General features: G+C 41.6%; 1 protein-coding gene across 2 annotated transcripts; it reads left to right on the top strand.

Moving 5' to 3' along the window:
- The first annotated feature begins 2,012 nt into the window (after positions 1-2,012).
- On the top strand, positions 2,013-24,518 carry LOC106611723 (transmembrane 9 superfamily member 2). 2 transcript variants are annotated; one of them, XM_014212230.2, is made up of 18 exons: positions 2,013-2,318; positions 4,352-4,419; positions 9,171-9,264; positions 9,502-9,629; positions 9,903-10,032; positions 10,352-10,479; positions 10,849-10,960; positions 11,095-11,174; positions 11,636-11,741; positions 12,007-12,054; positions 12,449-12,581; positions 13,308-13,427; positions 13,669-13,726; positions 13,843-14,002; positions 14,221-14,372; positions 14,554-14,665; positions 14,871-15,042; positions 23,208-24,518. In XM_014212230.2, the coding sequence occupies exons 1-18, from the start codon at positions 2,184-2,186 to the stop codon at positions 23,273-23,275; spliced, it is 2,004 nt and encodes a 667-aa protein (XP_014067705.1). In that variant the 5' UTR covers positions 2,013-2,183; the 3' UTR covers positions 23,276-24,518. The 2 variants fall into 2 exon arrangements, with proteins under 2 accessions (XP_014067705.1, XP_014067706.1); XM_014212231.2 differs by lacking the exon at positions 12,007-12,054.
- Positions 24,519-25,195: the final 677 nt, after the last annotated feature.

Below are 25,195 nucleotides of genomic sequence, written 5' to 3'. Positions count from 1 at the left end.
AATTGTGCTGTTGGTTACTGCTTGTAAGGAAAAAATAGGTATTGGGTAAACAAAAGATAATTAACTATTTTTTTTTAAACAGTAAAATGACAGTAAAAATAACATTAGCTAGGTTATATACAGGTGGTACCGGTACAGAGTCAATGTGCGGGGGCACCAGTTAGTCGGGCTAATTGAGGTAATATGTACATGTAGGTATAGTTAAAGTGACTATCAGGCCTTCATATTTGAATTGCTGCAAAGAAACCACTACTAAAGGACACCAATAAGAAGAAGAGAATTGCTTGGGCCAAGAAACATGAGCCATGGACATTAGACCGGTGGAAATCTGTCCTTTGGTCTGATGAGTCCAAGTTTAAGATTTTTGGTTCCAACTGCTGTCTTTGAGACGCAGAGTAGGTGAACGGATGATCTCCGCATGTGTGGGTCCCACCGTGACGCATGAAGGAGGAGGTGTGATGGTGCTTTGCTGGTGACACTGATTCATTTAGAATTCAAGGCACACTAAACCAGCATGGCTACCACAGCATTCTGCAGCGATACACCATCCCATCTGGTTTGTGCTTAGTGGGACTATCATTTGTTTTTTAACAGGATAATGACCCAAAACACACCTCCAAGCAGTGAAAGAGCTATTTGATCAAGGAGAGTGATGGAGTGCTGCATTAGATGACCTGGCCTCCACAATCACTCGACCGCAACCCAGTTGAGATGGTTTGGAATGAGTTGGACCGCAGGGTGAAGGAAAAATAGACAACAAGTGCTCAGCAAATGTGGGAACTCATTAAAGACTGTTGGAAAAGCATTCCTCGTGAAGCTGGTTGAGAGAATGCCAAGAGTGTGTAAAGCTGTCATCAAGGGTTGTCTCCTTTGAAGAATCTCAAATATATTATGATTTGTTTAAAACCGTTTTGGTTACTTCAACAACAAAAAAAGTGTTATTTCATATTTTTGATGGACTGTCATTTCTCTTTGCTTATTTCAGCTGTTCTTGCCAAAATATGGAATTGGTCTTTTACCAAATAGGGCAATCCTCTGTATACCTACCCTACCTTGTCACAACACAACTGATTGGCTCAAACGCATTAAGGAAAGATATTCCACAAATTAATGTTTAACAAAGCATACCTGTTAATTGAAATGCATTCCAGGTGACTACCTCATGAAGCTGGTTGAGAGAATGCCAAGAGTGTGCAAAGCTGTCATCAAGGCAAAGGGTGGCTACTTTGAAGAATCTCAAATATATTTTGATTTGTTTAACACTTTTTTGGTTTCTACAAGATTCCATATATATTATTTCATAGTTTTGATGTCTTTGCTATTATTCTACAATGTAGAAAATAGTAAAAATAAATTAAAACCCTTGAATGAGTAGGTGTGTCCAAACCTTTGACGGGTACTGTATTAATGTTATTATGGAGAAATTAAGAGAATGGGTGATTCTGCTGGGTCCCAGCACATGCGGTTGTGGAAGGGAATGACATTTTATACCAGTTAGCCAAAAGAGATTTGAAACAAGATATAATTGATATTGGGTAGAAGTTAGGCCAAATGTAAGATCAGAGGCATTTTGATAGATGTGTGGCAGAAGAGATGGGACTGAGCACATTTATGTGCCCTCCAAAGAAAGGTTGGTGGACCAAGATTCAAAGGTCAGATTCGGGAAGAGAGAGGTGGTGTTTGCTCGAATTTGCACATTGAACTTGTCATTACATCTGGTTGCCAAGCAAGTGAATGGTTTGCATCTGGAGTGTATGGTCGATGAAACGATGGAGCATGTGTTGTTATATTGTTGTAAGTATGTTGAAGAGAGGGAAAGATTGAAGTGTAGGGTCATTGAGGAAGGACGGGGTTTGGAAGGGATTTTGGCGATGGGGGAGGGTCTATTAGAACTTAGTAGGGATCTTTTTTATTTTCTCAGAAGTACCGAGTTAGGTAGGAGGATTTAGAAATGTTGTAAACCGTAATCGACCACACACTTCAGCACAGTAGGTGGCGGCATGCACATTTAACGTTGGTTTGCGGACCACCATTACATCAGAAGAAGAAGCGTTGGACGCTAGCTAATTATCCAAGCTCAACTGGCTGACAAGCTGGCTAGCTAACGTTATTTCTCCTCGCAGAAACAAAAACGGAACTAGCTACATACCGAGTGAATTGAAATTAGAAACAAAACCGGGACAATGAAGACGCGGATAGACACCGAATTTGTACTTGTGTTCACGTTAGTTGCCTTCAGTACTTGTTCAGGATTCTACCTTCCGGGTTTAGCCCCAGTGAGTTTTTGTGAAGATGTTAAAGGAGGCGATGATTGTCAGGTAAATTTAACAATTGTCTTTTTTTACGGACTGACATGGTCCCACGTGGTTATTTCGCTCTAAACTAACTAGTTTGTGCACCAAATTGACGTTTCATGTTACATTTGTTTTTAGTGTATTTCCTAACGACTGGCTAGCTAGTCACGGGGTTAGTTTAACGTTATTTAGCTAGCTGCATGCTAGTCAAGTGACATACTGCTGCACTAGCTACCAAAGCTATTCACTAACTAAACTATCAAACCTTAACGTAACGTTACCAGTTGTTGCTAGTTTGTTATCTGACTAGTCTTGATTTGAAGCGGTTTACATTACCTAGTCTGCAACTTATGCGTCACGGCTGGCTAGTAAGATAACTACAAAACATTTGCTCTTGAGAACCCAAGGCATTCTGCCTTATCTCAAGCAAGGTTCTGTTATAAACACTGCTTACTGGTATGGCCATGTTAACTACAATCCCGATACTTTAACGTTTAGAAACGCCAATCACCACTTGCGATACCGTTTTCGAAACACATGGAACTTATATTTTCTGAGAATAAAATTAAAAAATAAATAAAAATACACTTACTGTAGCAGGTTTGAACAGATCAATACGGCTCTGTACGTCCAGCCGACGAACTACACTTCCTCCCCAGTTATTCTAAGGGAACAGGTGGACATGCTAGATGGCTAATTAACACAGGCGGTAGCCTCTGTCTTCCTTAAACAAGAACTGTAACATGGAGGTATGACCATGTGGGAACCCTAATCCCTATAAAGGGTGTGTAGTAATTTAACCTTCAGTTTTCATAAAATTATTTCTGGCCGATATGAAAGGTAAGTTCATTTTATTTCCAAAACCGGAGAGCAAAATATGCGTTTTAAAGGCCCAGTGCAGTCAGAAACGTGATTTCCCTGTGTTTATCTCCACACTGAGGTTGGACTAATATTGTGAAAATGATAATGCCCTTTTAGTGTGAGTAAGAGCTGTTCCTAAACCTCTGGCAATAACAGCTAATTATCACTTTTCGCCCCACCACTCAGACCACTCCCAGATAGTCCTAGCAAAATTCTTGCTTGAGAAATTGCTCTAAGAAGCTATTTTTGACCATTTTGTTTAAAAACAATCACACTAATGTACTTAAAGGTGCTACGCATTTTTGCTTTATTTTTTGCATTGCTATTTCTGAAAATGTTATATCTGGCGCTGTTAGTTGTACGTTAGTGTTTCACAGTATTATTTAACCGCCGGTGTTGTGATTGGCCATGATATTCGCCAAAACCACTGTTCGAAGTTGGTGGACCAAAACCAAAAGTAACTTTCGTTTTCGTCCACCGACTTCAAACAGCTGTAAAAAATTATATTTGTTGTTACTGAAAATATAGTTCACAGCAATTTAGATGGTAAAATGATTCCTAACACTATTCAGTGCTGGTTGTTTTATTAAACTGACTTCAAAACACAGGCCTCTGTGGGTTCATGACATGCGTGTGTGCAGTATTCGTAGCATCTGTCATAATAGCAACCCATGTTAGTAGTTGCATATTAGATCTCCCCTCTTTCTACATTCCTAACGGATATTTTATGTCACATCCGCTTGCATGTGCGGAGCCCCTTTGTCAAAGGTGTTTTCCCGCTAATTGCATTATGGACGGAACATTCGCGCGTAACCTGCTGCCTTGTGCGTATTGCTGCGCTTATAATGTGATTAAATAATAGTTTATCAACATGACCGAGGCATGCATACTAACCGTAGTCGTGCAGGTGTTTGCAAAGTTTAGTGCATGTGCCAGGTGATCTAATCTCAATTTCTGCATCAGCGCTCAAAACAGTTGGGTAAATAATGTTTTGTCAAATTTCGGTCATTTTATCATTTTAAGGATCAACCCTATGGACAATCGTTGGAGTAAATTCAAATTATTATTTTATTCAACACTTTTGTTTGTAATTTAATCTTCCAGGTTTGGGCAGTGCTTTGACTGTATACCAATAAGTGGTATAGCACATATTTATTAGGCAACATGCCTGTATGACCATCTCTCTCCTTCCTTAGACTCTCATCCAGCTGTTTGTGAATCGCTTGGACTCAGTGGAATCAGTTCTGCCCTATGAATATGACGTGTAAGTAGTAGCCAAGGTTATTATAGTTTTGTGTTTTTGAATTTGTTTTATTTCTATTAGATCATTGATTTTTATTTGAAATTCTGTTTAGTTTCAGTTTTCAGACTTGATTGGCTAGTTGTTATTTAGTTCAGTTGTATACGAATATTTCATTTTTATACACTGCTCAAAAAAATAAAGGGAACACTTAAACAACACAATGTAACTCCAAGTCAATCACACTTCTGTGAAATCAAACTGTGCACTTAGGAATCAACACTGATTGACAATAAATTTCACATGCTGTTGTGCAAATGGAATAGACAACAGGTGGAAACTATAGGCAATTAGCAAGACACCCCCAATAAAGGAGTGGTTCTGCAGGTGGGGACCACAGACCACTTCTCAGTTCCTATGCTTCCTGGCTGATGATTTGGTCACTTTGAATGCTGGCGGTGCTTTCACTCTAGTGGTAGCATGAGACGGAGTCTACAACCCACACAAGTGGCTCAGGTAGTGCAGCTCATCCAGGATGGCACATCAATGCGAGCTGTGGCAAGAAGGTTTGCTGTGTCTGTCAGCGTAGTGTCCAGAGCATGGAGGCGCTACCAGGAGACAGGCCAGTACATCAGGAGACGTGGAGGAGGCCGTAGGAGGGCAACAACCCAGCAGCAGGACCGCTACCTCCGCCTTTGTGCAAGGAGGAGCAGGAGAAGCACTACCAGAGCCCTGCAAAATGACCTCCAGCAGGCCACAAATGTGCATGTGTCTGTTTCTGACCGTTTGAGCAGACTCAATGAGGGTGGTATGAGGGCCCGACGTCCACAGGTGGGGGTTGTGCTTACAGCCCAACACCGTGCAGGACGTTTGGCCTTTGCCAGAGAACACCAAGATTGGCAAATTCGCCACTGGCGCACTGTGCTCTTCACAGATGAAAGCAGGTTCACACTGAGCACGTGACAGAGTCTGGAGACGCCGTGGAGAACGTTCTGCTGCCTGCAACATCCTCCAGCATGACCGGTTTGGCGGTGGGTCAGTCATGGTGTGGGGTGGCATTTCTTTGGGGGGCCGCACAGCCCTCCATGTGCTCGCCAGAGGTAGCCTGACTGCCATTAGGTACCGAGATGAGATCCTTACACCCCTTGTGAGAACATATGCTGGTGCGGTTGGCCCTGGGTTCCTCCTAATGCAAGACAATGCTAGACCTCGTGTGGCTGGAGTGTGTCAGCAGTTCCTGCAAGAGGAAGGCATTGATGCTATGGACTGGCCCGCCCCGTTCCCCAGACCTGAATCCAATTGAGCACATCTGGGACATCATGTCTCGCTCCATCCACCAATGCCACGTTGCACCACAGACTGTCCAGGAGTTGGCGGATGCTTTAGTCCAGGTCTGTGAGGAGATCCCTCAGGAGACCATCCGCCACCTCATCAGGAGCATGCCCAGGCGTTGTAGGGAGGTCATACAGGCACGTGGAGGCCACACACACTACTGAGCCTCATTTTGACTTGTTTTAAGAACATTACATCAAAGTTGGATCAGCCTGTAGTGTGGTTTTCCACTTTAATTTTGAGTGTGACTCCAAATCCAGACCTCCATTGGTTGATAAATTGGATTTCCATTGATTATTTTTGTGTGATTTTGTTGTCAGCACATTCAACTATGTAAAGAAAAAAGTATTTAATAAGATTATTTCATTCATTCAGATCTAGGATGTGTTCAGTTTATTTTTTTGAGCAGTGTATTATTTAGTTTGTGTTAGTGTTAGGTACCGAAGGCATGCATGGGAGGTCATTTCCAGTTCATAAGAGCATGTCAAATTTGGTGTCAATTGAAAGTGAAGAGTCTACATTTTTTAGGAATTAATGCATACAGTGCATTTGGAAAGTAGTCAGACCCCTTGACGTTTTCTAAATATTGTTACGTTACAGGTGTATTCTAAAATGGATAAAATACAAATTTTCCCTCATCAATCTACACACAATACACCATAATGACAAAAATGAAAACAGGTTTTTAAAAACAGAAATGTGTTATTTACAGAAGTATTCAGACCCTTTGCTTTGAGACTCAAAATTGAGCTCAGGTGCATCCTGTTTCTCATTGATCATCTTTGAGATATATCTACAGCTTGATTGGAGTCCACCTGTGGTAAATTAAATTGGACATTATTTGGAAAGGCACTTGCCTATCTATATAAGGTCCCACAGTTGACAGTGCATGTCAGAGCAAAAACCAAGCCATGAGGTCGAAGGAATTGTCCATAGAGCTCTGAGGCAGGGTTGTGTCGAGGCACAGATCTTGGGAAGAGTACCAAAAAATGAATGCAGCATTGAAGGTCCCCAAAAACACAGTGGCCTCCATCATTCTTAAATGGAAGAAGTTTGGAACCACCAAGACTCTTCCTAGAGCTGGCCGTCCGGCCAAACTGAGCAAGAAGGGCCTTGGACAGAGATGTGGCCTGATGGTCACTCAGACAGAGCTCCAGAGTTCCTCTGTGGAGATGGTTGTCCTTCTTGAAGGTACTCACATCTCTGCAGCACTCCACCAATCAGGCCTTTATGGTAGAGTGGCCAGACGGAAGCCACTCCTCAGTAAAAGGCACATGACAACCCGCTTGGACTTTGCTAAAATGCAGAAAGGAGTCTGACAATGAGAAACAGGATTCTCTGGTCTGATGAAACCAAGATTGAACTCTTTGGCCTGAATGCCAAATGTCACGTCTGGAGGAAACCTGGCATCATCCCTACGGTGAAGCACGGTGGTGGCAGCATCATGCTGTGAGGATATTTTTTGGCGGCAGGGACTGGGAGACTAGTAGGGATCGAGGGAAAGATGAACGGCACAAAGTACAGAAATCCTTGATGAAAACCTGCTCCAGAGTGCTCAGCTCCTCAGACTGGGGCAAAGGTTCACCTTCCAACAGGAGTGGCTTCGGGACAATCCTTGAGTGGTGGACTATCGTTTCTCTTTGCTTATATGAGCTGTTCGTGCCATAATATGGACTTGATCTTTTACCAAATAGGGGTGGTATACAGAAGATAGCCCTATCTTGTCACAACACAACTGATAGGCTCAAACGCATGAAGGAGGAAAGAAATTCCCCAAATTAACTTCTAACAAGGCACACCTGTTAATTGAAATTTATTCCAGCTGACGACCTCATGAAGCTGGTTGATAGAATCCAAAAGTGTGCGAATCTGTCAAGGCAAAGGGTGGCTACTTTGAAGAATCTCAAATATAAAATACATTTTGATTTAACACTAATTTGGTTTCTACATGATTCCATATGTGTTATTTCATAGTTTTGATGTCTTCACTATTATTCTACAATATAGTAAAAATAAAGAAACCCTGGAATGAGTAGGTGTGTCCAAACTTTTGAATTGGTACTGTTTTTATATTGTTTTGTAAAAATAGTGTATGGGGGATTGGAAATGAAGCAGACAATTAGATAGATTGTAGCTTCCAATCTGTAATATTAAAGCTGGTCTACCCCTTAAAGAAATAAAGAATCAAGTTAGCTACCTAGACACATTTTCCCGTTTGCCAGTGATGGTGATTCACAAACTATTTGTTCTATTTGAAACGTCACCATCTCCTGGCAGCATTTACCGGCTAGATTCAGTAGCTTAACCCCTAAATGTGCTGTTCCACGAGAAGAGCGCGTCCCTTTTTGATATTTTAAGTAGAAATTGTTAACCAATATTGATTTTTAAAAGCCTGTTTATATTAAATGAAGTGTCATTTTAATATAGACCACATGGAGAATGTAATACATTTCATTTTTAATATGGATAAAGACTTGCTAAAGTGCCATAATTTAGCATTTTTACTTCACTCTGTGAATTGTTCGGAAAAATGTAACCCATATAAACCGAACATTTCTCCAAGTTTACACCATAATTGTAAAGCCCTAGTTATTTTGTTGCTTTGACAGTCATTTCTAAAGATTATTATTTCATTTGATTACTGATTCATTTACGTTTGTCCCTCATTTTAAGGTCAACCCTGTTACGTGAACTGAACTTTCAATTTAATTTGGTTTAAAAAATGTTTTTAAATAAATTGAACAGATAATAGATAATAGTACAATGTGTGAAAACAGGTGCTACTCTTTTTTTTGCCATTTTGTGTTGGAAAACTAAGCGGGTCGAGCATAAGTTTCCCCTGTTACCCATAGAATGTTTTAACAATTTTTATGAAGCTTAACATTCCACTGCCACTCACTGTTCCACACAATAAGCTTCCAAGGGGATTTATGGCTGATTTTGAAGATGACATTTTCAACCCTGTTACTTTATTTGGTTCTTAATAGTCACTTAGGCTACTAGCCTTTTTTATGACATTTTTATAATGTTTAACCTCTTGATGGGATTTTTTTTTTATGGAGTTGAGCATGTGCTCTTTGACAGAATGTTAAATGTAATTGAAATCAAATGTGTTTTTTAAATTTTTTGAACCAAATTACACTTATTAAAAGGCCCTGAAATGGTGGAACAACCCCCACAGTTTAGAAGGGGGGAAAAACTAAAACTGAACATAATTCATGACTGTATTTATTTTAGTTTGTTTTGGAGTCATAGATAATAGTTTGAGTATATATTTGTTCATTATTTAACTTCATTTTACAAAATTGTCTCTTCATGATTAATTTTAATTTCAGTTTTTATTTACTTTAAATTTGGCAGCAGCTCTGACTGGTACATACCTCTACCATATCTTACTTTTGTTAGATCATTGCACATTCATTGTCAACCAATTTTTTTCACAGCTTTGACTTCTGCAAAGATGACAACGAGAGGAGACCGTCTGAGAACCTGGGCCAGGTGCTATTTGGTGAGAGAATTGAGACGTCCCCATACAAGGTAGTGCACCTCTGTCATCACAGGTTTAATTGATAATCTGGCATGTACCACCAGGCTTTAATTACCCTAAAGGTCCTCTGGGCCCAGCTTTTCAGGTATTGGATTCCATTGTTTTGTGTTGCTCCATCACTCCATGCAAGACCGGCTATTCAAGCTGCCCTGTTCTTCCTGTTATACCCATTTATGTGTTAAACTCTTGACACTGCCATAAAGTGTTTATTCTTCACTTTCCCTCAGTTCTCATTCAAAAAAGATGAGAAATGCAAGAAATTGTGCACCAAAACCTATGTGAAGGGTAAAACCGAGGATAAGAACATGCTGGACTTCCTCAAGAGAGGAATGCAGTTGAACTACCAGCACCATTGGTGAGCTAATCCTTCTCCTTCTCATGAATAGGTTAAGATACTTGTAGGTAATTCTACAGAAAATGGGTCTGCTTACCCCCAAGCATAGTAGGGCCCCTTAGCATGACACTAATCCTATACGACAGGTTAACACTGTTTTCGCACAGCATTTGATTGGACAGAGGTGGATGAACGGGAGACACATTTGTGTCAACCAAATCACTTGCAGGGCTTTTCCAGTTTGAGTGTTTTTAAAAAAAAATTGGGTTTAACAAAATGTGTGTTTGTTTTCAGGATTGTTGACAACATGCCAGTCACCTGGTGCTATGATGTGGAAGACAGTCAGAAATACTGCAATCCTGGATTCCCCATTGGCTGCCTCGTCACCATCGACGGGCGCGCTAAAGATGCCTGTGTCATCAATGTGAGCCATACTTATACACTATCTCACACACAGGATGGTTGCCCAATATCTATCTGATAACACCAGAGATTGTAGCTATGCCAATTTTAGTCCAGGGCAGGCTGTGTTGTGAAATGGTAATATTCACTAGTAACATCATTAGATTGGACCATGAGTGGGGTGAGGTGAGTCGTATTAGGGTGAGTCAGTGAGTCGTAGCAGGGTGAGGAGTCATGCTGCTTTATAATAGCTCTAATGATAACCTGCTTTGAATATGATTGTGTTTAGTATGCACTATGTAATATGGGGTAATTGACTGGAATCTTTTATCTCTTTTCAGTCCGAGTTCAACAAGAAGAACACATTTTACGTCTTCAACCATGTGGACATCAAATTGACCTACCACAATGGGGAGGGGGAGGGGTGGAGAGGAGCTCGCCTGGTGGGTGCCACACTGGAGCCCAAGAGGTAAGAATTTCAGACGGCCAGATGCCGTGTAAATCAGGTGATGTATGAGCAGATCTATTCCATTTTCATTAGCCGCACTTGAACATACTGTCGCTGGTGCTTCCATAGGTGGTCATGAATATGCACTGTTCTATACTCAATGAACAACTGTTTGCCACGTACGGTTGGTTCATTTTATTGTTGATCAGTGTCATTTCCACATTTCACCAGAGGAGGCCCAAACTCCTACTTTTTTTTGCACTGCAGCGCCCATCTGGTAAAGACAAGCAGAGTTTCATATGAAGCACTGGAAAGCCCCCAACTTCATAATACTTTTTGAAATGGTTTTGTGTTGTAGCTAGTGGTCTTATGTGTGTTTGTGATTGACAGTATCAACAATGCTGATGCTGACAAACCGACATGTGAAGGCCCTCCCATGGAGGTTCCTGTAGAGTTTAACAGTGACGTGAAAATCACCTACACCTACAATGTCAGCTTCAAGGTACATTAGAACAGTTAACCACAAAAAAAGTATTTGTTTTACACATATAAGTACACCATGTGTTTGGTCAACAGCATAGTTCATAGAAGCATTCAAGTATTCTCTTTAACAAATAATAATTTCTTAATTCACAGGTCAACAATGACATCAAGTGGGCCTCTAGATGGGACTACATTTTGGTCTCCATGCCTCACACCAACATCCAGTGGTTCAGGTACGTTAGGTCTCAGGTACGTTAGGTCTCGCAACACTCAGCCCTGATAAGGGACTTACAGCACAGAAGTAGAGAATGTCTAACAGGCCTCTGAGAAGGCCCTTCCTTATATCCTAATCAGCAGACAACTGTTCTGTAAACACCAGCCTGAGAGACTTGTATGAAGTCAAAACCAAAAGGCAGTGACGTTGTTTCCAGTCAATCACTATCAACAGATATGAGTTTAATCCACAACATACAGCATCTAGTCTAGTGACCATCAACCTGCACCTTAAATGTCACAAATGGAACACTGGAAATCATGTCTAACAAACTACAAATATGCTAAACATTATGTTGCTCACTCTAAATGTAATAGGAACTTTAGTCATGTTAAATATTCCAGTGCTGTTATACAGTAGATTAGAATATGGTGCTCCTCTGCTGTCATGTTAATGGTGCATGGCTTGTGTTCTTTCCAGCATCATGAACTCTCTGGTCATCGTGCTCTTCCTGTCTGGCATGGTGGCTATGATAATGCTGAGGACCCTGCACAAGGACATCGCCAGGTACAACCAGGTGGACCAGGTAAAGAAACACACACAGCAGCTCTTTGAGACCCTCACCATCTCACTTCTCTGACCGTCAAACTATAGGATCGTATGAAACCAAGTTAACATGCAGCCAAACAGAACTGAATTATTCAGTTGTGTTCCATTGTACGCAAAGAAATCCTTCATGAGGGAATGGGGCAGATGGACGTGGCAGAGGATTCATCTGCCAAAAGTCATGTGTTCTGTATGTTGCCGAACCACAAGCATGAAACTTTTGTTGTAACATTTCATATTCACAGGAAGACTGGATAAAGGCTCCACCACCACAAGGAAAATCCATGTTCTATGTAAGCTTATCAAAAGCCATTTGAGCACAAACTGGGGATTGTTGGTATGATTTCTGGGAGCTACCTCTTGAAGTGTCATATAACTTGTAAACCTTTTTAAAATGTGGTGTAGTGCAGGCCATTTACAGCTGAACAGTCCTTTGAATAAAACAAAACATCTTAACCACCTCTGCTTTTGGGCTAAACTGAGAGTTCTTGTCTACACCATATTTTACAGCCATTGGCTAACGTGGTTATGTGGTTTTTGCTACACTAGCAGGTGCTAGACGAGCTGGAAGATGGGCTAATGAGTCACTCTTGGTGATTGGCTGATTCGTAACGAAGTAATTTGAATATGCATAACCTTGACCTTTCCATTGGTTCTGATTGGTTGTGGTGCACTCTAACCCAACAGGAGGATGCCCAGGAGGAGTCTGGATGGAAGCAGGTGCACGGGGATGTGTTTAGGCCTCCCAGGAAGGGCATGCTGCTTTCTGTGTTCCTCGGCCAGGGAACCCAAATCTTCATCATGACCTTCATCACCCTATGTAAGTAGCTCTTCCTCAGATGCTTTAAAACCTCTTAAGGATCTGACCCTTTCTTTTCAATTTTCGCCTAAAATGACACACCCAAATCTAACTGCCTGTAGCTCAGGACCTGAAGCAAGGATATGCATATTCTTGATACCATTTGAAAGGAAACACGTTGAAGTTTGTGAAAATTTAAGAGGGGCCATTATGTATTATTCCAGCCCAGGCTCAATTTAGAATGTGGCCACTAGATGGCAGCAGTGTATGTGGAAAGTTTTAGACTGATCCAATGAACCATTGCATATCTGTTAAAAATGTTGTATCAAGACTGTCCAAATGTGCCTAATTGGTTTATTAATACATTTTCAAGTTCATAATTGTGAACTCTCCTCAAGCAATAGCATGGTATTCTTTCACTGTAATAGCTACTGTAAATTGGACAGTGCAGTTAGATTAACAGGAATTTAAGCTTTCTGCCCATATCAGATATGTCTGTCCTGGTATTTTTTTTTGTTACTTACAGCCTCATGCTAATCACATTAGCCTATGTTGGCTCAACCATCTCGTGGTGGGGACATTATTATTCAACATGAACTCAAGTCTACATGACCTATAGGGAAGAGTTTTTAATGGAGTAATAATCATTATTGTTTCTTATTGTCATTTTACTAGAGTAATAGTGGTAGAATTACTGTAGCGGTAGTATTCTCTGTAGTGATGGTGACATCGGTTTGACTCCTCTAGTCCTGGCCTGCCTGGGGTTCCTGTCTCCAGCTAACCGAGGGGCTCTGATGACCTGTTCTGTGGTGCTGTGGGTTCTGCTGGGCACCCCTGCAGGATACGTGTCCGCCCGCCTCTACAAGAGTAAGCCCCATTTTTACATGCTCATCAACGAACCACACGTGAATTCATTTAATAAGATTGAGTTTGAGAAGAGAATGATATGAATGCAAATCAGATCGTCATTTCAGGGCTACCGTGATCGGGACCGTATGATATTCCCTCCAACCATTGTTAGATATGTATTTCTGCCTGAATAGTCTGTATTCTGTATGCCCTGCTTATAGCTTATGATTTTAACCCTTATTTCCCCATGTGTCCTCAGCTTTCGGTGGTGAGAAATGGAAGACCAATGTCCTGTTGACAGCACTGTTGTGTCCAGGGTAGGTCAGCTGTTCGCTATATATACTGTAACATCCAAAGCTGCATTCATTTGATATTCTCCTTCTTAACAGGGAGATATGTACATAGGCTTCACATCTGTCTCTCCCTTCCCCAGGATTGTGTTTGCAGACTTCTTCCTGATGAACTTGATCCTGTGGGTGGAAGGCTCGTCGGCTGCCATCCCCTTCGGCACGCTGGTGGCCATCTTAGCTCTGTGGTTTGGTATCTCCGTGCCCCTCACCTTCATCGGTGCCTACTTCGGATTCAAGAAACCTGTGAGTCAAATCTGATCCCCTACCCCTTGTCCATGGAATCTTATTCATTATGATTTAAATGGCAAAACTGATCCTAGATCAGCACAACTACTTTGAGATGGATTATGAATACGGGCCCTAATATTTTGTCCACGTTAAAAGCCAGCCCTTTCTAATATGGTGTACAACTTTCCATTTCTTGATGAGTTGCCACCCCTCTCTCTTGCTCCATTCTACAGGCCATTGAGCAGCCGGTTAGAACCAACCAGATCCCCAGACAGATCCCAGAACAGTCGTTCTTCACCAAGCCTGTCCCCGGCATCGTCATGGGGGGCATCCTGCCCTTCGGCTGCATCTTCATCCAGCTCTTCTTCATCCTCAATAGCATCTGGTAGGAAGCCATTTCTATTATATAAAACAACTGTAATGCAGTTGTGTGTCCTGTCACCTGTCTGACCGTCTGTCTGTTTGTGATCTTTCTGGTAGAAGCGACTCGCCTGCTGGGAGACTTGTTTGACTGACTTCATTGATTGATGTAATAGTTAGTTAAATGTTTTTATCTTCTGTTCCAGGTCTCACCAGATGTACTACATGTTTGGTTTCCTCTTCCTGGTCTTCATCATCCTCCTCATCACCTGCTCTGAGGCTACCATACTGCTATGCTACTTCCACTTGTGTGCAGAGGTGAGAGGAAACCATACTATTCAGTGCCTTCTTTCAAGATAAAAGTCTACTGAAACGTGTAGGTATACATTAATGTAATGTGGACGATGGTGTACTAGGAAACACCATTAAACATTTACCAGGGTAACTGCTTCAACCATAATAGCAAACGTAATAACCCTTTAAAATCCAGAATGTCTGTAGCCTAACCTTGTGTTTCCTGTAGGACTACCACTGGTGGTGGCGTTCCTTCCTGACCAGTGGCTTCACGGCCGTCTACCTGTTTGTCTACGCCGTCCACTACTTCTTCTCCAAGCTGCAGATCGTAGGAGCCGCCAGCACCATCCTCTACTTCGGTTACACCTCCATCATGGTGCTCATCTTCTTCCTCTTCACAGGTGAGTGGACGGGGAGCACAGCGTGAGCCAGGTTTATGAACGGGATGGTGAAACAGGCCGGTGTGCGTCTCAATGAACCATTAGCTTGTAGTATTTGCAAAGACGTGTCCTATTGTTTGTTCATGGACTATGGTGTAGAGGCGTTAACCCGCCCGTCCTTCAACACATGCAGCTTGCAGTTTTATGAATGGCGGTGACAAATCCTCTTGAGTAGCGATCTGTCCCAGAGGCATTGTGTTGTAAAGACTATGAGGGAGAAGGTGGGGATTGGAATGGAAATTGCTAAGTGTTTGAAGAAGCCGGGTTGATAAACATCAAAGGGACTGCTCAGCCCGGCCCTGTACACATTTGCTAGGATGCAGGAACCCTATCCTGTTCCGGTGACGACATGGAATGCACTAGTATTGCGCAAGTATTGTTTGCTCACCCCCCCCCGACAGGCGTCACACCTCTGGTTCCTCTAGTCTTTCTGGCAGTACTGCTGTACTTTGCTAAATGCACTTACAGACTTTTACCGCAGACATTTCCTTCTTACGGCAACATTTTAAATAAGTCTCCTTGGAGATGCTGGAGTGCATCCTTTAAACTGAGACCAAATAAAGACTCATTATTTTTTAAATGTACATTATTTTTTTCATTTATTTCTTGATCATAATGGTAAATGAACGGTGTGCAGCTTGTAGTCTTAATGTGGTAATTTATACTGCAGAGGAATACAAACCAGTCTTCTAAATGGGTCGTTTTTAGTGGCTTTCCCTCTTCCTGGTTCCTGTGCCAAGTTTGGCACTGAGCAGCTCATTCTTATGCTGAGAGGAGGGAGAAAGGCCAGACAGACTGTGTTCCACACAGTGAACTCCTCCCACTCTACTTCATGGAAAAGAGCTGGTCATAGGAGCTGTGGCGGAACAGCACTCAGCCAAGCTCTCTGACCACCTCTCCATGTTCCTACTCTTAAATTATAGAAGTTCATCTATAGTGTTTATCAAACCTGGTTTTTAATACATTTTAGCCAAGCTCAAGATCAACAGACCCTCCCCTGGTCTCCTCAGTGGGACATTTGACTGTACTTGAGCTATTATTAGCACTATTAAAACCGAGCATGCGTTTTAAACGAATACCGGACGTTTTTGGGAATTGCTGCTTGTAGTAGTCCTATATGTGTTGGTTTTAGAGAGAGGGTAGCTTTCATCTCCTAGAAAATAAACGTGAGGCAGTGCCCAATTTACCGGTTGCCATGGATTCTAATAGATGCACCAGCATCCCTGACTACGGCTGTTATGGCAACTTCCCTTCGCCGGCACTCAAAATATATAGGCGAGAGGAGAGCAATGTGGGCGATTACTGGGTATCCACACTCACAACAACAATACTGCTATGAACAGATCTAACTTCCGCCCTCTGTCCTTACTGTGATGTGGAACGGGTAGAAATGGACACAGCGTTGACATGGTAATGACACTCTTCGACCCTGTCTGGCCTTTGCTCACACACACACACACACGTGACCTAGGACACAATTTAAGGAAAGTCAATACAAAACTACCCCTGAAGCAATGAGTTTCTCTCTCCTGAAATATAATATAGACCTATGATCTTATGGTGACCTATCAGCTGGATCCTAATAAATCAAGTTAAAATCATAGGCATTTACTGTCTTAAGGGCCAGATGTAACCTATATGACTGCGATAAGCGATATTGGGATGGGCTGGAAGAAGATCGATCAATCTAAGAAAAAGGGGCTTCATCGGAATAATCCTAATCTGCCCCATTTCTGATTTTCTTTTCTTTTTAACAAGACATTACCCAATCTTCGCCTTCCCATTTCACCTCGTCTCAACTTTGATCAAAACTTAATCCAGGAGTCTCTTGTATGGCTCTCATTGAGCCGTCAGATACGGATGTTCAAAGTTCTTTTTAAATTAATTTTCTCCCAGGATTTTGCCCAATTAAATTGTTCTCTCCAGAGAGGAGCTCAAACATCAGTGCCACTTCATTTCCACTCTGACAAACTGAATGGTATGTATGTACAGGTAACAGCCAAAATAAATTAAGCACTAATATAAAGTGTCTTGATGGGGCGTTGAGACAGAACAGCTTCAATACACCTTGGCATACACAATATATACAAAAGTATGTGGACACCCCTTAAAATTAGTGTATCGGCTAGCACTCTCCATAGACAAAGATTGGCGGTAGAATGGCCTTACTGAAGAGCTCAGTGTGTTTCAACGTGGCACTGTCATAGGATGCCACCTTTCCAACAAGTCAGTTTGTTAGATTTCTGCCCTGCTAGAGCTGTCCCGGACAACTGTAAGTGCTGTTATTGGGAAGTGGAAACATCTAGGAGCAATATAGGCTCAGCCGCAAAGTGGAAGGCCACACAAGCTCACAGAACGGGACCGGCCGCGTGCTGAAGCGCGTAAAAATCGTCTGTCCTCGTTTGGAACTTGGTAGTGAGTGTTGCAATCTGCCTCTGGAAGCAACGTCAGCACAATAATTGTTCTTTGGGAGCTTCATGAAAGGGTTTTCCATGGCCGAGCAGCCGCACACAAGCCTATGATCACCATGCGCAATGCCAAGTGTCATCTGGATTTGTGTAAAGCTCGCCGCCATTGGACTCTGGAGCGGTGGAAACACGTTCTCTGGGGTGATGAATTACACTTCACCATCTGGCAGTCTGACGGACGAATCTGGGTTTGGTGGATGCCAGGAGAACACTACCTGCCCCAATGCATAGTGCCAACTGTAAAGTTTGATGGAGGAGGACTAATGGTCTGGGGCTGTTTTTCATGGTTCGGGCTAGGCCCCTTAGTTCCAGTCAAGGAAAATCTTAACACTACAGCATACAATGACATTCTAGACGATTCTGTGGTTCCAACTTTGTGGCAACAGTTTGGGGAAAGCCCTTTCCTGTTTCAGCATGACAATGCCCCCATGCACAAAGCGAGGTCCATACAGAAATTGTTTTTCGAGATCAATGTGGAAGAACTTGACTGGCCTGCACAGAGCCCTGACCTCAACCCCCTCAAACACCTTTGGAATGAATTGGAACGCAGACTGCGAACCAGACCTAATCGCTCAACACCAGTGCCTGACCTCACTAATGCTCTTGTGGCTGAATGGATGCAAGTCCCCGCAGCAATGTTCCTTCCCAGAAGAGTGGAGGCTGTTATAGCAGCGAAACGGGGACCAACTCCATATTAATGCCATGATTTTGGAATGAGATGTTCAACCAGCTTCGACGAGCAGGTGTCCACATACCTTTGGTCATGTAGTGTAGATTCTACAAGTGTCTGGAATTCTATTGGTGGGATGTGACACCATTTTTCCTTGGAAAATTGCGTAATTTGGTGTTTTGTTGTTGATGTACATCGCTGTCTCATGCGCCACTCCAGAATCTCCCATAACTGTTCAATTGGGTTGAGATCTGGTGACGGCCTAGGGCATATGGCTTACATCGTTTTCATGCTCATCAAACCATTCAGTGACCACTCGTGCCCTGTGGACGGGTTCATTGTCATTCTATGGAGGGGCATAGCCATGGTAGCCAAAATAATGTCCTGCCCAGCATTTTTAGACATGACCCTAAGCATGATGGGATGCTAATTGCTTAATTAAGGAACCACACCTGTGTGGAAGCACCTGCTTTATATCTGCTGTATCTGTAATTTCTCATGTGGCTGTAAAAGACATGTACAGTTTGTACATTACACCCATGTCATACAGTGTATGTACAGTCCTTCAGAAAGTATTCACACACTTCGACTTTTTCCACATCTTGCTCTTAAAGCCTGAATTGTTTTTGGTTACTGGCCTATGTACCCCATAATGTCAGTTTTTTTTTTATTTTTTTTTTTTTTTAAATTTGCAGTTTTTACAAATAAATAAAAAGCTGAAATGTCTTGAGTAAATAAGTATTCAACCCCTTTGCTATGGCAAGCCTAAATAAAAAGTTAAACATTTGCTTAACTAGTCACCTAATAAGTTGCACTCTGTGTGCAATAATAGTGTTTAATATACTTTTTGAATGACTACCTCATCTCTGTAACCCACACATACAATTATCTGTAAGGGAGGTTTTCCAATGCCTCGCAAAGAAGGCCATCTAGAGTACCACAGTATGAGTCATAATACCCATAAAATCTAGCGGTCAAACAAGGAAATGGTTCCAATTGTTTTTCACCATTTCATTTTTCCCACAGAGTATTTTAGAAACACTTCAAATAAGGGCTGGGTTTCTTGTAGACTTACCCTGGCGTGACGTTTTGATAACTGTGTAAATCTCTCTCTAGGCCAAGGTGACTTGAAAAGGATAATGGAGAAATGTTGCACAATCCTGGTGTGGAAAGCTTTTTAGAGACTTTAATTATTATTATTTTTTTTTAACTAGGCAAGTCTGTTAATAACAAATTCTTATTTACAATGACGGCCTACACCGGCCAAAACCGGACGACGCTGGGCCAATTGTGCACCACCCTAAGGGACTCTCAATCACGGCCGGTTGTGATTCAGCCTGGATTCGAACCAGGGTAGTGTATTTTTATTTTACCTTTATTTAACTAGGCAAGTCGGTTAAGAACAAATTCTTACTTTCAATGATGGCCTAGGAACAGAACAGTGGGTTTAACTGCCTGTTCAGGGGCAGAACGACAGATTTGTACCTTGTCAGCTCGGTTACTAGTCCAACGCTCTTACCACTAGGCTACCCTGCCGCGCCAGTGACGACTCTAGCGCTGAGATGCAGTGCCTTAGGCCGCTGAGCCAACTTACCCAGAAAGACTCACAGCTGTAATCGCTGGCAAAGGTGCTTCTACAAAGTATTGACTCAGGGGTATGAATACTTATGGAAATGAGATTTCTGTATTTAATTTTCAATAAAGGTGTCATTATGGGGCATTGTGTGTAGATGGGTAAGATAAAATAATTATATACAGTCGTGGCGAAAAGTTTTGTGAATGACACATTAATTTCCACAAAGTTTGCTGCTTCAGTGTCTAGATATTTTTGTCAGATGTTACTATGGAATACTGAAGTATAATTACAAACATCTCATAAGTGTCAAAGGCTTTTATTGACAATTACATGAAGTTGATGCAAAGAGTCAATATTTGCAGTGTTGACCCTTCTTTTTCAAGACCTCTGCAATCTGCCCTGGCATTCTGTCAATTAACTTCTGGGCCACATCCTGACTGATGGCAGCCCATTCTTACATAATCAATGCTTGGAGTTTGTCAGAATATGTGGGTTTTTGTTTGTCCACCTGCCTTTTGAGGATTGACCACAAGTTCTCAATGGGATTAAGGTCTGGGGAGTTTCCTGGCCATGGACCCAAAATATCGATGTTTTGTTCACTGAGCCACTTCATCACTTTTGCCTTATGGCAAGTTGCTCCATCATGCTGGAAAAGGCATTGTTCGTCACCAAACTGTTCCTGGATGATTGGGAGAAGTTGCTCTCGGAGGATGTGTTCTTACCATTCTTTATTCATGGCTGTGTTCTTAGGCAAAATTGTGAGTCAGCCCACTCCCTTGGCTGAGAAGCAACCCCATACATGAATGGTCTCAGGATGCTTTACTGTTGGCATGACACAGGATTGATGGTAGCGCTCACCTTGTCTTCTCCGGACAAGCTTTTTTCCGGATGCCCCAAACAATCGGAATGGGGATTCATCAGAGAAAACAACTTTACACCAGTCCAATCCCTGTACCTTTTGCAGAATATCAGTCTGTCCCTGATGTTTTTCCTGGAGAGAAGGGGCTTCTTTGCTGCCCTTCTTGACACCAGGCCATCCTCCAAAAGTCTTCGCCTTACTGTGCGTGCAGATGCACTCACACCTGCCTGCTGCCATTCCTGAGCAAGCTCTCTACTGGTGGTGCCCCGATCCTGCAGCTAAATCAACTTTAGGAGACAGTCCTGGCACTTGCTGGACTTCCTTGGGCGCCCTGAAGCCTTCTTCACAACAATTGAACTGCTCTCCTTGAAGTTCTTGATGATCCGATAAATGGATGATTTAGGTGCAATGTTACTGGCGGCAATATCCTTGCCTGTGAAGCCCTTTTTGTGCAAAGCAATGATGATGGCACGTGTTTCCTTGCAGGTAACCATGGTAGACAGAGGAAGAACAATGATTCCAAGCACCACCCTCTTTTTGAAGTATGTTATTCGAACTCAATCAGCATGACCGAGTGATCTCCAGCCTTGTCCTCGTCAACACTCACCTGTGTTTAATGAGAGAATCACTGACATGATGTCAGTTGGTTCTTTGTGGCAGGGCTGAAATGCAGTGGAAATGTTTTTGGGGGATTCAGTTGCATGGCAAAGAGGGACTTTGCAATTAATTACAATTCATCTGATCACTCTTCATAACATTCTGGAGTATATGCAAATTGCCATCATACAAACTGAGGCAGCAGACTTTGTGGTGATTTATATTTCAGTCATTCTCAACTTTTGGCCATGACTGTATACAGTACCAGTCAAGTTTAGACACCTAGTCATTCAATATTTTTTTTTTTTTTTTTTTTTTTACTGTTTTCTACATAGTTTTAATGCATTCACCATTATTCTATGAAATACCACATATGGAATCATGTAGTAACCAAAAAAGTATTAAACAAATCAAAATGTATTTTAGATTCTTCAAAGTAGCCACCCTTTGCCTTGGTGACAGCTTTTCACACACTTGGCGTTCTCTCAACCAGCTTCACCTGGAATGCTTTTCCAACAGTCTTGAAGGAGTTCCCACATATGCTGAGCACTTGTTGGCTGCTTTTCCTTCACTCTGCAGTCCAACTCATCCCAAACCATCTCAATTGAGTTAAGGTTGGGTGATTTTGGAGGCCAGGTCATCTGATGCATCACTCTCCTTCTTGGTCAAATAGACCTGGAGGTGTGTTGGGTCATTGTCCTGTTGAAAACCAATTGATAATCCCACTAAGCGCAAACCAGATGGGATGGCGTATCATTGCAGAATGCTGTGGTAGTAATGCTGGTTAAATGTGCCTTGAATTCTAAATAAATAACTGACCGTGTCACCAGCAAAGCACCATCACACCTTCTTCATGTTTCACGGTGGGAACCACACATGCGGAGATCATCCGTTCACCTATTCTGCGTCTCATTTAGACATAGCGGTTGGAACCAAAAATCTCAAATTTGGACTCATCAGACCAAAAGATAGATTTCCACCGCTCTAACATTGCTCATGGTTCTTGGCCCAAGCAAGTCTTCTTCCTATTGTTGTCATTTAGTAGTGGTTTCTTTGCAGTAATTCGACCATGAATGCCTGATTCACGCAGTCTCCTCAACAGTTGATTTTGAGATGTCTGTTACTTGAACTCTGTGAAGCATTTATTTGGGCTGCAATTTCTGAGGCTGGTACCTCTAATGAACTTATCCTCTGCAGCAGAGGTAACTCTGGGTCTTCCTTTCCTGTGGTGGTCTTCATGAGAGCCAGTTTCATCATAGCACTTGATGGTTTTTGCGACTGCACTTGAAGGATGTTTCAAAGCTCTTGAAATTGTCAATATTGACTGACCTTCATGTCTTAAAGTAATGATGGGCTGTCATTTTTCTTTGTTTATTTAAGCTGTTCGTGCCATAATATGGACTTGGTCTTTCACCAAATAGCCCCATCTTCTGTATACCACCCCTACCTTGTCACAACACAACTGGCTCAAGCGCATTAAGAAGGAAAGAAATTCCACAAATTAACTTTTAACAAGGCACACCTGTTAATTGAAATGCATTCCAGGTGACTACCTCATGAAGCTGGTTGAGAGAATGCCAAGAGTGTGCAAAGCTGTTCTCAAGGCAAAGGGAGGCTACTTTGAAGAATCTAAAATCTATTCTGATTTGTTTAACACTTTTGGTTACTACATGATTCCATGTCTTATTTCATAGTATTGGTGTCTTCACTATTATTCTACAATGTTGAAAATAGTAAAAATAAAACCCCTTGATTGAGTATGTGTCCAAACTTTTGACTGTGTGTTATTTAATCCATGTTGAATTCAGGCTGTAACACAACAAAATGTGAAATACGTCAAATGGTATGAATACTTTCTGAAGGCACTGTATTATACTGAGTGTGTAATGTACAGTGTTTATTTTGTATACAGCAGTACTGTGTCTAATAATCCCCCCCCCCCATCTTCCTCCTCAGGCACCATTGGATTCTTTTCCTGCTTCTGGTTTGTAAATAAAATCTACAGTGTGGTGAAGGTGGACTAACGGAATGAGGGCCGGACTCCCTGCTCTCCCAGTGCAGCGCTATTACAGTGACCGCTTTGAGGAAAGGAAGCCCTTTGAATGACTTGAAAACATCACATGTCTCAGAAGATCTAGAGAGGTGAAGCCCTCCAACTTGATATGTTGCAGTCGTAATTATTTTGGCTTTTAACGTCTAAGATTAATTGACATTTTGATTTGACTTGCACCTTGATCTACGAGGTGAGTTCCAAAGATCTAAATTAGCGGGTGACTGGTTAGGGGAGGGTGAAGGATGCTCCAAAATGTTTTTTTCCCCATTTCTAATGTAAAAAAAAAAAGAAGGGGAAAAAAAGTACTTTATTTTGCTTTTATATTCTCAGAAACCTGAACTTATATTTTTGTTTTTCACCAACTCTGCTGTATTCAGAAGATCTGTGTTGATACTTAAATAATGTCACCTATATGGATCTGTCCTTTACAACAAATTTTCTTTTGTTTGTTTTATGTTTTGGTGAGGTGAAGACGGGCTGTAGAATCCTAACCATTTAATGACCTGTACTATCGTTTTACAGTAGTGGATATTGTATAAATATCTACAACTGACTGCCATGAAGAAATCTGTTTTATTTTTATGGCTATATTTTGGTTGATATGAAAATAAGAATGTGTAGTTAGAAACACATCTTTATCGTCAATTAATTTGCTATAACAGTGGAAATGTAAGCCAAAGCTTATGACTCATTGTTTTTTTGTTGTTGTTTGGATTGTAATGTCTCGCTCAGGAGAATACAACTACCACATTTAGATGTTTATTTCTTTTTCGGTAACTTACTGTAACTAGATGCTTAAAATCTCTATTCTCTCAGATGGAAATTTTTCCCACCTTTTTAAAGGGGCAAACCGGGATTGGTACATCAATTTATTTTATTTTTTTTACATTTTGTTGAATGATTTTGTTATCATATACTGTTGATTTATTGAAGAATATAACATGCCCAGCTGTTTACCAAAATAAGTGGCAGTGTGACCGCTTTTGTTTTTCAAATCTTGGATTGCCCCTTTTTTAAAGGCAAAGCTTCAATCTCACTGCAGCTCCATGGAAGGAGTTCTGATCAGCGTTGTTGAAACTCACGCTTTATTCATTTTTATAAATTAACTGTACACAAGCATCCTCAGAACATGTTGAGGGGGGAAAAATATATAGAAATCTTAACAAATTTTGAGTTTTTAAAGAAGTACTGCATATAAAACATTCTGTTACTTACTTTAGTGTCACTATTTTACATGTTCAACAGGAAGCATATCACACAATACTTTACAATGGTGTCGGTGATTGCCTTCCTTTTGATGTTTGATTGTCTACTAGCACTCCAGGTCAATTACCTTTAAACAAAATGGCTGAAAATTGAGATTCTCAGCACTCAAGTCTACTTCACTCATACTTACCACACTTCAGGCTCTCAACAGCATGCATACAGATCACACTTACTGAAGGTCTTCCACTCAGAGCAGAGATGAACCGCTGCTGAAAATAACACTGCTGTAACTACTATATCGGCACCATGTTTCAGTTTGTTAGCCAACAATTCTGTGATGAACTTGCTTTAGATTAAACAATTACACCTTTTTTTAAAAGGTATTGGTTCCTTAAGACCAGGGGCAGAGACTGCTCTTTCTACATGTACAGTCATGTCCATAATTACTTGCACCCTTGATAAAGGGGGAGGGGGGGAAGACTATGAAATAAGTAATACAATACTGAGCTATATTGTATGCTAAAACAATTGGGGAAATATTTTATACTAATACAATTATCAAAATGATTGTAACCCCTGTTTTCAATAAGCTAGCACCCTCCCCTTGCGAGGATAACAACATACTTTTCTCTAAAATGTTCTATGAGATGGAAGGACACGTTGGGAGGGATCTTAGACCATTCCT

This window comes from Salmo salar, chromosome ssa09 (assembly GCF_905237065.1).
Source record: "Salmo salar chromosome ssa09, Ssal_v3.1, whole genome shotgun sequence".
Classification (NCBI taxonomy): Eukaryota; Metazoa; Chordata; class Actinopteri; order Salmoniformes; family Salmonidae; genus Salmo; species Salmo salar.
The sequence above is the reverse complement of the archived record's forward strand: the minus strand, read 5'-3'. Positions and strand labels throughout refer to the sequence as shown.

Coding starts and splice junctions, on each gene's coding strand:
- LOC106611723 (XM_014212230.2), top strand. CDS start 2,184: ATGAAGACGCGGATAGACACCGAATTTGTACTTGTGTTCACGTTAGTT. Junction 10,033..10,351: donor AAGATGCCTGTGTCATCAAT/GTGAGCCATACT, acceptor ATCTCTTTTCAG/TCCGAGTTCAACAAGAAGAA. Junction 11,742..12,006: donor GGTACAACCAGGTGGACCAG/GTAAAGAAACAC, acceptor TCATATTCACAG/GAAGACTGGATAAAGGCTCC.